The 11662-nt window shown below is 42.4% G+C and overlaps 1 protein-coding gene across 5 annotated transcripts; it reads left to right on the forward strand.

Moving 5' to 3' along the window:
• Positions 1–166: 166 nt before the first annotated feature.
• Positions 167–11312, forward strand: kel (Kell metallo-endopeptidase (Kell blood group)). 5 transcript variants are annotated; one of them, XM_045700373.1, is made up of 17 exons: positions 169–669; positions 1026–2103; positions 2257–2381; positions 2666–2818; positions 2980–3051; positions 3168–3362; positions 3505–3665; positions 3839–3956; positions 4068–4163; positions 4950–5048; positions 5147–5221; positions 5378–5481; positions 5623–5712; positions 5835–5902; positions 6150–6310; positions 9740–9829; positions 9959–11312. In XM_045700373.1, exons 1-17 carry the CDS (start codon positions 643–645, stop codon positions 10103–10105), a joined length of 2859 nt encoding a protein of 952 aa, XP_045556329.1. In that variant the 5' UTR covers positions 169–642; the 3' UTR covers positions 10106–11312. The 5 variants fall into 5 exon arrangements, with proteins under 5 accessions (XP_045556342.1, XP_045556329.1, XP_045556338.1 ...); XM_045700368.1 differs by having other exon boundaries at positions 171–669; positions 2254–2381; XM_045700377.1 differs by having other exon boundaries at positions 174–669; positions 2254–2381; positions 3168–3356.
• The last annotated feature ends 350 nt before the right edge of the window (positions 11313–11662 follow it).

Below are 11662 nucleotides of genomic sequence, written 5' to 3' on the forward strand. Positions count from 1 at the left end.
GCGGCCTTATGACGTGTCCTCCACTATGCTATCAGTGACGTGTTCCATTGCCAGATGACCTCTAGAACACCCTCGCTCTCTCTATCAATTCATACCAGACCCTCTGCTGCACTGATAGTGACGCGGGTAGACGGCTGTGTGTGCATTGTTTTTGCATTTGAGAACATGTTGGTCCTCTCAATGCAGGGTAACAATGTGTCCTCTTAACGTTTAGACTTTTTCTGTGTTTCAGAGTTGGGCTGATTTTATTGGCTCTGTACCGACCTATTGCTTAGGGACATTATGTTCTCATGAATTACATTTGAATGACGTTTGAGTTAAAACTCAGTCATTTTAGAGTTGTGGTTTGAAGAGGATTCCTCCTACACATCAAACACACCCACGTGCATGTCACAGTCTAAATGGATCCACAGTGCCACCTAATAATGTAGCAGAGAGAGAGAGGTAGGCTGCCAGGTCAACTCTGTTATTTCAGAACGTCGGAGGAGGAGGAGAGAAGTGGGTGATGAAAGAAGATAGAGAGCTGAGATGACAGCTGGCTGATGGAGGGAGAGATAGAGGTCTGGAGGCCACGTGTGAGGGAGAAACATCAGATGCTGCAACAAGCTAAACCCAGACAGACAGAACAAGACACAACAGAGTATGGCAGAAACCCCAGCAGAGCCTCAGGTAAAACCTGCAGAAGGACTTTTAATTATTTCATGAAATGTTATTATGAAGTTTATGCTGATCCTAGGTGATTTCAAATCAATGTTGGCCTGCCACAGGCTCAACACTTTCTACTTATTGCGTCAGGTTTTTTTTGGGGGGGGGGATGTTGGAGCAAGCTCTCAATTTTCCTGCGCCTCATACTATACATTTCAAGTTGTATAGAGGAGTGTCTTCCTGTTTTTAATGCAGTATTAAATGTATATAGAGGACAAGATAGGTTATGAGACTGTCGTGTCAAATTAGTCTTAAATGATGCAGAAATGTGTATCATGATAATCCTGATATGAAATTGACTATCATTCAACTTTGTTTAGATTGACTGTGAGCTGCAGCCCCCATCTAATACCCTTTCTGAGCCTCAGCTCCAGTCCCAACTACACCCTCTCTCTGAGCCCCAGCCCCTACCCCAGCCTGATACCATTCCCCAGCCTGATACCCTTCCCCAGCCTGATACCCTACCCCAGCCTCAGCCCCTACCCCAGCCTGATACCATTCCCCAGCCTGATACCCTTCCCCAGCCTGATACCCTACCCCAGCCTCAGACCCTACCCCAGCCTGATACCCTTCCCCAGCCTTGGCCTCAGCCCCTACCCCAGCCGGATAGCCTTCCTGAGCCCCAGCCACTACCCCAGCCTGATACCCTTCCCCAGCCTTGTCCCCATCCCCTACCCCAGCCTCAGCCGGATAGCCTTTCTGAGCCCCAGCTCCTACCCCAGCCTGATACCCTTCCCCAGCCTTGGCCCCAGCCCCTACCCCAGCCTGATACCCTTCCCCAGCCTGATACCCTACCCCAGCCCCAGCTCCTACCCCAGCCTGATACCCTTCCCCAGCCTTGGCCCCAGCCCCTACCCCAGCCTCAGCCGGATAGCCTTCCTGAGCCCCAGCCACTACCCCAGCCTGATACCCTCCCTGAGCCCCAGCCCCAGTCTGAAGAGGAGGTGAAGCCCTGGGTGTGGACATGTCACCGCGTACTCCTTCTCTTCCTCCTGGCATCCTCCTTCTGCACCTCCATACTGGGCCTGGCCTACTACTCCCAGCAGCACCGCCCACCAGAGAGCACACCGCCAGCCTCTCCTCCATGTACCTCCCCGGCTTGTCAGAGGGCGACCGCCCGTCTTTCCATCTCAGTCGACCCCTTCTCTCAGCCCTGTGACTACTTCCTGTTTCCCTGTGGGTCTGAAGGGGCGTCTCTGTCCAACAGGGGGAGACAGAGGGGCAAGGGCATCCCCCTACACCCACAGGGCCACAAGAGCAGGGCAGCACAGGCAGAGAAAGAGAGAGAAAGAGGGAGGAAGGAGAGAGAGACAGGCACGGACATAATAGAAAAGGCTACAGCAGACAGAATGCCAGACAGACAGACTGCACTACTGCTGACAATGAGGGAGATTTTGGGTGAGAATCTAAAAATGTTGCTCTGTTTATCCTCTGTAGATTTTGTACCAGTTCTTTGGGACAATCATTTAAATAGAACTGCTGAAACCGTTTCCATAACAGGACCTTTTATCCTCACAATGAAACTTTGATATAATATTCCTCTGTCAGAAGCTGACGACCGCTCCAGCCCGGGTAACTCAGCGAAGCAGAAGGCCTGTATGTTCTACCGTTCCTGTATGGACACTGGCCCCACAGAGACCGCCGGGCCAGAACCTTTCCTCAGGCTAGTCCACAAGGTCAGATCCCTGGAATCGATTGGTGGGGTATGGTGACTGATTACACCTTATCTACTCTTATGGTAAAAACTCTTTCCCCCTCTCTCTCTCTCTCTCTCTCTCTCTCTACCCCTCCACCCCTCCTCTCCTCTCTCTCACGCTCTCTATCACTCTCTCTCTCTCTCTCTCTCTCTACCCCTCCTCTCCTCTCTCTCTCGCTCTCTATCACTCTCTCTCTACCCCTCCACCCCTCCCTCTCTCGCTCTCTATCACTCTCTCTCTCTCTACCCCTCCCCCCTCTCTAGCTGGGTGGCTGGGCTGTATCAGGCCAGTGGAACCAGACAGATTTCAACTCCACTCTGTCTCTACTGATGAGAGACTATGGTACCTTCCCATTCTTTAGTGTTTATGTGGGCAAGGATCCTAACGACACTCAAGGAGACAAGCGTTACATACAGGTCAGTTAGACTGGGGTTCTGGGGCAGTGAAATACCTAATGGGTGTTCTACAGTATATACAGTAATGGATTATATTCATACAGCGCTTTTCACTGGAGCTTTACATAAAGGGTAACTTCCCCATCCACTATACATTTATAGCATAAACTCTTTTTCTATAGATTGATCAGCCGGATTTTCAGATACCTACTGAATGGAGCAGCAAGACTCAGAAGTCCAAAGCTAACACGCAGGTACACTAAGTCTATCTCTGTTCTACAGTATATCATCTATCTGTTGATGGAAACATTTGGCATTAAGTCTCTCATCCCCTTTGCTCCCGCTCTTTATTTCTCTCTTTTCACCCCAGATCCTGCGTCTGTTCCTGGCCTCGTATCAGAGGTTGCTGTCCCTGTTGGGCTCTCCCTCCAGCAGCACCAGTCTCCATATCGGCCTGTTCATCTCTCTGTCCTCTGAACTGGCTGTAGCTGCCTCTCCTCTGCCGCATCGCCTGCAGCAGGGATTACTGTACCAGCGCATCACCATCAAAGAGCTACAGGTGCGGGTGTGTGTGTATGTACTTATGTGTGAGTGTGTGTCTCTAGTTCTCTCTCCCTTTACCCTAACCTTCACTAACTCATAGAGCTATTGTGCATGTGTACCTGTATTTCCCTATACAGAATCCATCTTTCTTATTTTGTGAACAGACCCTGGCCCCTGCCATTGATTGGCTGAGCTGTCTACAGACCACCTTCCATCCCCACCCTGTTAGCCAATCGGATCACGTCCTCCTGCACAACCTCCCTTACATAGTCCACATGTCCCGCATCATCGGCAAATGGCTGAATAAGCATGAATTGAGTGGCAGGTACTTTATATCAATCAAAAATGTCATGCAAAAGACAGTAACCAATATAACAAGGTTTCTCATGAAGGTTTCTCATGAAGGTTTCTCATCACACAAGCTACCTCTGTTACTTACAGCATGGTGTATAGTAATCAGTACACATTTGTCTGGTGCCTGTCCACCTCTCTGTTTAGTGGCCCTCTTCACACCTTCATGGTCCTCAGTCTCCTCCACACTGTCATACCCGCGCTGGACTCCAGGTTCACTCAGACAGAGAGGAATTTCTCCTTAGCTCTGGGGACTACAGAGGAGGTAACTGAATATGGACTACATTTCCCAGCTTGCTCTTGTAGTTGAATAACACTGGCTTGGAGTGAATATATTGTCTGGGACTTGTAGTTCATTGCTGCTTGCCTCTCTCAGGATGTCCCTCGCTGGAAGCAGTGCGTTCTGCAGACTGAGAAAGGGTTTGACACGGTACTAACACACCTACTGAGAGAGACCACCGCATACACAGAGGTGAGAGGCACTGGTGTGTGTGTGTGTGTGTGTGTGTGTGTGTGTGTGTGTGTGTGTGTGTGTGTGCATAGAGAAAGCAAAGACAGAAGAGGATGTAGTGTGTGAAATGTGTGTGCTGCTATTGCAGCAACAAAATATAAATAGAAAAAGTGAATTGTGTCCTATGCCTAATTGTCATGAGGAAGAGAGTTTAGAACACCTTTTAGTGAAAGGGAAAGGGGGATACCTAGTCAGTTGTCCAACTGAATGTATTCAACTGAAATGTGTCTTCCGCATTTAATCCAACCCCTCTGAACTGCTACAGAACTAAAGAAATATGGGATCTGATGAGAAGTATATTTTTTGATGTATGTATAAGTCTTTCGCGGTGTCTTCAATACTCACATTGATGACATTACTAAAGAATTATTGTGGACAATAATATGCATTGACATTACTACAGAATTAAGGTGAACAGTAAAATTTGGAAGACAAGATGCATTATGACTATAAAAAAAAACGTTTTGATCGAACACAATTTAGATTTTTTTTAAATCAAAACGTAACTAAAATAAATAAGATGGCTCCAAAAACTCCCATAGACTATTACATCTGTAAATCATGTTATGTAATTATGAACTCAAATGTATTGATGAATTGTATTTATGTGAACTACAGTATTTATGATTTTCAAATGTGAAAAACTTCAAGAAATATTATTTTTAGCAACAAAATACAAGATAACTACTTCATAAATGGGATATTACATTATAAGTGTGTTGAAATGGTATTATCTGTTTCCTCTAGGCAGATGAGCTGATTCAGAATGTCTATTCCTCCATCAAGTCCAAACTACCTGATCTCAGGTGGAGAGATGAGGAGTCTCGCATGTCTGTTTTGAATAAGGTAAAAGGTCAACGGTGGATGTCATTTACTGGGACTCTTATTTAAAAACAACTGTGTATTCATTGTCCACTTGAAATGTACAATCTGTGTTTTCCCAGATTCAGTCTCTAACTCCAAGACTTTCAACTAAAAACATTTTCAGTGAAGCTGAACTCAACCAACTGTATTCAAAAGTAGAGTATTTTATTGTAGTGGAACTAGTCTACATTGCCAATAATATATAGGATTTCTTAATCAATATCACTAATTAATCATATTACCAGTGATGATAATACATTGTACTATATACGTACTGGTAGTTAATTTTCCCCCATTTATTTAATTAATAGGTGACAATTGACGAACACAAGTATTTCTCCAACTACATCCAGTCTCTCTCCCTCCAGCGCCAGAGATCAAGCAAACTCTTTTCCCAGACTGAAGGAGATGATATGTGAGAGCCCAGTTGTCATTAAAAGTCTATGTGATTTGGTTTGGGTAGATATGTGTTATTAATATGTGAATATGAGAATTGAGGATTCTCTCTTTCTCGCCCTCTCTCTCTATCTCTCTGTCTCTCCATATTCTCCTCCAGTTGGTCCATCACTCCATTTCTCTCCGGCAATGAGCTAGTCTTTCCCATGGGGATGTTTGTCCAGCCTCTCTTCCACCCTACCTATCCCAGGTAACCCAAAGTCATATGTTTACTATCACATAATAAACAATGAATAACCAAGTAGTCTTATTGAGATAAAGAATCTCATTCCTCAGAGTGTTTTGTTGAGTATTTGCATGTTTTTGTGTCAGGGCCGTCAACTTCGGGGTTTTGGGGTCTCTGATGGCCAAAGATATTCTCCATCTCCTTCTACCCAACAGTAAGGCAAATAGTCTCAATGAATTACTCTATGATTGTAATGCAGTTAATTCAATGATGTCAGAGTTTGCATTTTGCACATGTTTATTTATGTGTGTATGCATGTGTGTGTATAGGTGTGTGTAGGTTTATACATGATGCATGTGTGTGCCCTGACTGTTTACCCTGTGCTTTAATCCATTCTCAGAGTGTGTCTCCCAGGTCCATTGCAGAGTGTGTGTGCCCTGACTGTTCACCCTGTGCTTTAGTCCATTCTCAGAGTATGTCTCCCAGGTCCATAGCAGAGTGTGTGCGGTACCAGTACCTGAGTATGACAGAGGGACCAGGGAGAGAGGAGGCGTTCTCGCTGTCACCGGCACAGCAGCAGGAGATGTGGGTGCAGTACTCTGCTCTGCAGATTGCACTACAGGTCAGTTTTTGGGATTCCAAATCTATTCCAGGGTATCTAGGCTATTTCAATTTCAGCATCTTAGTTGTTTTGGTTGATATCAGAGGCATTCTATGTTTTGGTTGGTGTCAGAGGCATTCTATGTTTTGGTTGGTATCAGAGGCATACTATGTTTTGGTTAGTGTCAGAGGCATACTATGTTTTGGTTGGTATCAGAGGCATACTATGTTTTGGTTGGTGTCAGAGGCATACTATGTTTTGGTTAGTATCAGAGGCATACTATGTTTTGGTTGGTATCAGAGGCATACTGTGTTTTGGTTAGTATCAGAGGCATACTATGTTTTGGTTGGTATCAGAGGCATACTATGTTTTGGTTAGTATCAGAGACATACTATGTTTTGGTTGGTATCAGAGGCATACTATGTTTTGGTTAGTATCAGAGACATACAATGTTTTGGTTGGTATCAGAGGCATACTATGTTTTGGTTGGTATAAGAGGCATACTATGTTTTGGTTGGTATCAGAGGCATACTATGTTTTGGTTAGTTCAGAGGCATACTATGTTTTGGTTAGTATCAGAGGCATACTATGTTTTGGTTGGTATCAGAGGCATTCTATGTTTTGGTTGGTATCAGATGCATACTATGTTTTGGTTGGTATCAGAGGCATACTATGTTTTGGTTGGTGTCAGAGGCATACTATGTTTTGGTTGGTATCAGAGGCATACTATGTTTTGGTTAGTATCAGAGGCATACTATATTTTGGTTAGTATCAGAGGCATACTATGTTTTGGTTGGTATCAGAGGCATACTGTGTTTTGGTTAGTATCAGAGGCATACTATGTTTTGGTTAGTATCATAGGCATACTATGTTTTGGTTGGTATCAGAGGCATACTATGTTTTGGTTAGTATCAGAGGCATACTATGTTTTGGTTAGTATCAGAGGCATACTATGTTTTGGTTGGTGTCAGAGGCATACTATGTTTTGGTTAGTATCAGAGGCATACTATGTTTTGGTTGGTATCAGAGGCATACTATGTTTTGGTTGGTGTCAGAGGCATACTATGTTTTGGTTAGTATCAGAGGCATACTATGTTTTGGTTGGTATCAGAGGCATACTGTGTTTTGGTTAGTATCAGAGGCATACTATGTTTTGGTTGGTATCAGAGGCATACTATGTTTTGGTTGGTATCAGAGGCATACTATGTTTTGGTTAGTATCAGAGGCATACTATGTTTTGGTTAGTATCAGAGGCATACTATGTTTTGGTTGGTGTCAGAGGCATACTATGTTTTGGTTAGTATCAGAGGCATACTATGTTTTGGTTGGTATCAGAGGCATACTATGTTTTGGTTGGTGTCAGAGGCATACTATGTTTTGGTTAGTATCAGAGGCATACTATGTTTTGGTTGGTATCAGAGGCATACTGTGTTTTGGTTAGTATCAGAGGCATACTGTGTTTTGGTTGGTATCAGAGGCATACTATGTTTTGGTTAGTATCAGAGGCATACTATGTTTTGGTTAGTATCAGAGGCATACTATGTTTTGGTTGGTATCAGAGGCATTCTATGTTTTGGTTAGTATCAGATGCATACTATGTTTTGGTTGGTATCAGAGGCATACTATGTTTTGGTTGGTATCAGAGGCATACTATGTATTGGTTAGTATCAGAGGCATACTATGTTTTGGTTAGTATCAGAGGCATACTATGTTTTGGTTGGTGTCAGAGGCATACTATGTTTTGGTTAGTATCAGAGGCATACTATGTTTTGGTTGGTATCAGAGGCATACTATGTTTTGGTTGGTGTCAGAGGCATACTATGTTTTGGTTAGTATCAGAGGCATACTATGTTTTGGTTGGTATCAGAGGCATACTGTGTTTTGGTTAGTATCAGAGGCATACTGTGTTTTGGTTGGTATCAGAGGCATACTATGTTTTGGTTAGTATCAGAGGCATACTATGTTTTGGTTAGTATCAGAGGCATACTATGTTTTGGTTGGTATCAGAGGCATTCTATGTTTTGGTTGGTATCAGATGCATACTATGTTTTGGTTGGTATCAGAGGCATACTATGTTTTGGTTGGTATCAGAGGCATACTATGTTTTAGTTGGTGTCAGAGGCATACTATGTTTTGGTTGGTATCAGAGGCATACTATGTTTTGGTTAGTATCAGAGGCATACTATGTTTTGGTTAGTATCAGAGGCATACTATGTTTTGGTTGGTATCAGAGGCATACTGTGTTTTGGTTAGTATCAGAGGCATACTATGTTTAGGTTAGTATCATAGGCATACTATGTTTTGGTTGGTATCAGAGGCATACTATGTTTTGGTTAGTATCAGAGGCATACTATGTTTTGGTTAGTATCAGAGGCATACTATGTTTTGGTTAGTATCAGAGGCATACTATGTTTTGGTTGGTATCAGAGGCATACTATGTTTTGGTTAGTATTAGAGGCATACTATGTTTTGGTTGGTATCAGAGGCATACTATGTTTTGGTTAGTATCAGAGGCATACTATGTTTTGGTTAGTATCAGAGGCATACTATGTTTTGGTTGGTATCAGAGGCATACTATGTTTTGGTTAGTATCAGAGGCATACTATGTTTTGGTTAGTATCAGAGGCATACTATGTTTTGGTTAGTATCAGAGGCATACTATGTTTTGGTTAGTATCAGAGGCATACTATGTTTTGGTTGGTGTCAGAGGCATACTATGTTTTGGTTGATATCAGAGGCATACTATGTTTTGGTTGGTATCAGAGGCATACTATGTTTTGGTTAGTATCAGGGGCATACTATGTTTTGGTTGGTATCAGAGGCATACTATGTTTTGGTTGATATCAGAGGCATACTATGTTTTGATTGATATCAGAGGCATACTATGTTTTGGTTAGTATCAGAGGCATACTATGTTTTGGTTGGTGTCAGGGGCATACTATGTTTTGGTTGGTATCAGAGGCATACTATGTTTTGGTTGGTATCAGAGGCATACTATGTTTTGGTTGGTATCAGAGGCATACTATGTTTTGGTTAGTATCAGAGGCATACTATGTTTTGGTTGGTATCAGAGGCATACTGTGTTTTGGTTAGTATCAGAGGCATACTATGTTTTGGTTAGTATCAGAGGCATACTATGTTTTGGTTGGTATCAGAGGCATACTATGTTTTGGTTGGTATCAGAGGCATACTATGTTTTGGTTGGTATCTGAGGCATACTATGTTTTGGTTGGTGTCAGGGGCATACTATGTTTTGGTTGGTATCAGAGGCATACTATGTTTTGGTTGATATCAGAGGCATACTATGTTTTGGTTGATATCAGAGGCATACTATGTTTTGATTGATATCAGAGGCATACTATGTTTTGATTGATATCAGAGGCATACTGTGTTTGTCAAAGCTTTATCTACTTATTTCTCCCTCTTTATCCTTTACTCTCTGTGTCTCAGGCTTACAATCAGAGTTTGAAGAAGTATCCTGGGGACTCCTCTCTCTCAGGCCTCTCTCACACTCATCTGTTCCTTACTTCATTCACTCAGGTAAGAATAACAGAACAGTAGAAGAACAATAATTGCAGATGTCTAAAAGGTTCCCTTTACCATGGATATGAAGGTCCTACTAATGGATGTTTTCCTTCCTATAATTGTATTGATATTATCTTCTTTCAGATCAACTGCGACTCTGACCCGTACCATGAGTTCATGCCCTTTGAACCTTCCTTTCTGGTTACTGTCATCTGTGGGTACTCTGACCTCTGCCCTACGACCCTCTCCTGCCCCAACAAACCCCAGCAGCACCTCTTAGGGACATGCTGACCTACAGATCTACAGTAACATCTCCTACCGAACAAAAAATGCAGAGCCATTGATGAACACAGAAGACTGTGATTTTAACGGATCAGTGTCCCCCCCGCGGGACGGTTGAGCTAATGTAGGCTAATGTGATTAGCATGAGGTTGTAAGTCACAACAACAAAAAATCCCAGGACATAAACATATCTGATATGGGCAGAAAGCTTAAATTCTTGTTAATCTAACTGCGCTGTCCAATTTACAGTAGCTATTACAGTGAAAGAATACCATACTATTGTTTGAGAAGAGTGCACAATTATAAACTTGAAAATGTATTAATAAACCAATTAGGCACATTTGGACAGTCTTGAAACAACATTTTGAACAGATATATAATGGTTCATTGGATCAGTCTAAAACTTTGCACATACACTGCTGCCATCTAGTGGCCAAAATCAAAATTGAGCCTGGGCTGGAATAATACATTATGGCCTTTCTCTTGCATTTGAAAGATAATGGTACAAAAAAAGTCATGTTTTTTTCTTTGTATTATCTTTTACCAGATATAATGTGTTATATTCTCCTACATTAATTGAACATTTCCACAAACTTCAAAGTGTTTCCTTTCAAATGGTATGAAGAATATGCATATCCTTGCTTCAGGTCCTGAGCTACAGGCAGTTAGATTTGGGTATGTCATTTTAGGAAAAAAATTGGAGAAAAAAAAAGGGTCAGATCTTTAAGAAGGCAATAGCACAGAACACTAAATCCAAATGCAACTGACAGGATAGTTGATTATTCATTAGGCATATCCATCCAGTCTCTTGTGACATCCTGTGCATGGGAGATTTGTTTCTGGGTTCTGAAATAAAACTATGCATATTGTCTGTGGTTTATTTAAAACTGCAGTATGTAACAAGCACCTTGTTATCCATAAGGATACTATTAGTTACGTTTGTAGGTTCTGGTCTGCTTACCTTTGTTAACTGTAGGGGAGAGTGTGTCTGCCAGTTTAGATGGTGCCAAAGACACAAACAGTGTTGAAAAAGTGTGTATGAAGTGTGTGGATGTAAATAAATAGGGAAAGGGGTATACCTAGTCAGTTTTACAACTGAATGCATTCAACTGAAATGTGTCTTGCGCATTTAACCCAATCCCTCTGAATCAGAGAGGTGCGGTCATAGATATAAGGCTGATAATTCTACAAAATAAAGTAGATTTTTTTATGTGAAGGGAGTTGTATTTCTTATGGAGTAATAACGTATACATGTAACATTTGTTTGTTATACAACATGTTTCTAATAGCTAGGTCAAAACTGTGGACAGGCAAGCGGGTAGGACTATTGGTTGGGCGCTATTTAGGTTAGGCTATTTGATCGGAGTAACCTTATGTAAAAAGTTTCCTTCTAATTACATTGTCATACATTTTATCTCCGGCCTGAAAGCTATAGAAAAGGCCACATACTCTTTCTACCATATGCTATATCTACCTGATTTATGTTAGATTCATGTTTTGGCGGAATGTTGGTGGAGCGCTGCAGCTATATGTCTCTCCAACAGCACCCTTGAGAGGCGGCTGGGA

The sequence above is a fragment of the Salmo salar genome, chromosome ssa02 (assembly GCF_905237065.1).
Source record: "Salmo salar chromosome ssa02, Ssal_v3.1, whole genome shotgun sequence".
In the NCBI taxonomy this organism is placed as follows: domain Eukaryota; kingdom Metazoa; phylum Chordata; class Actinopteri; order Salmoniformes; family Salmonidae; genus Salmo; species Salmo salar.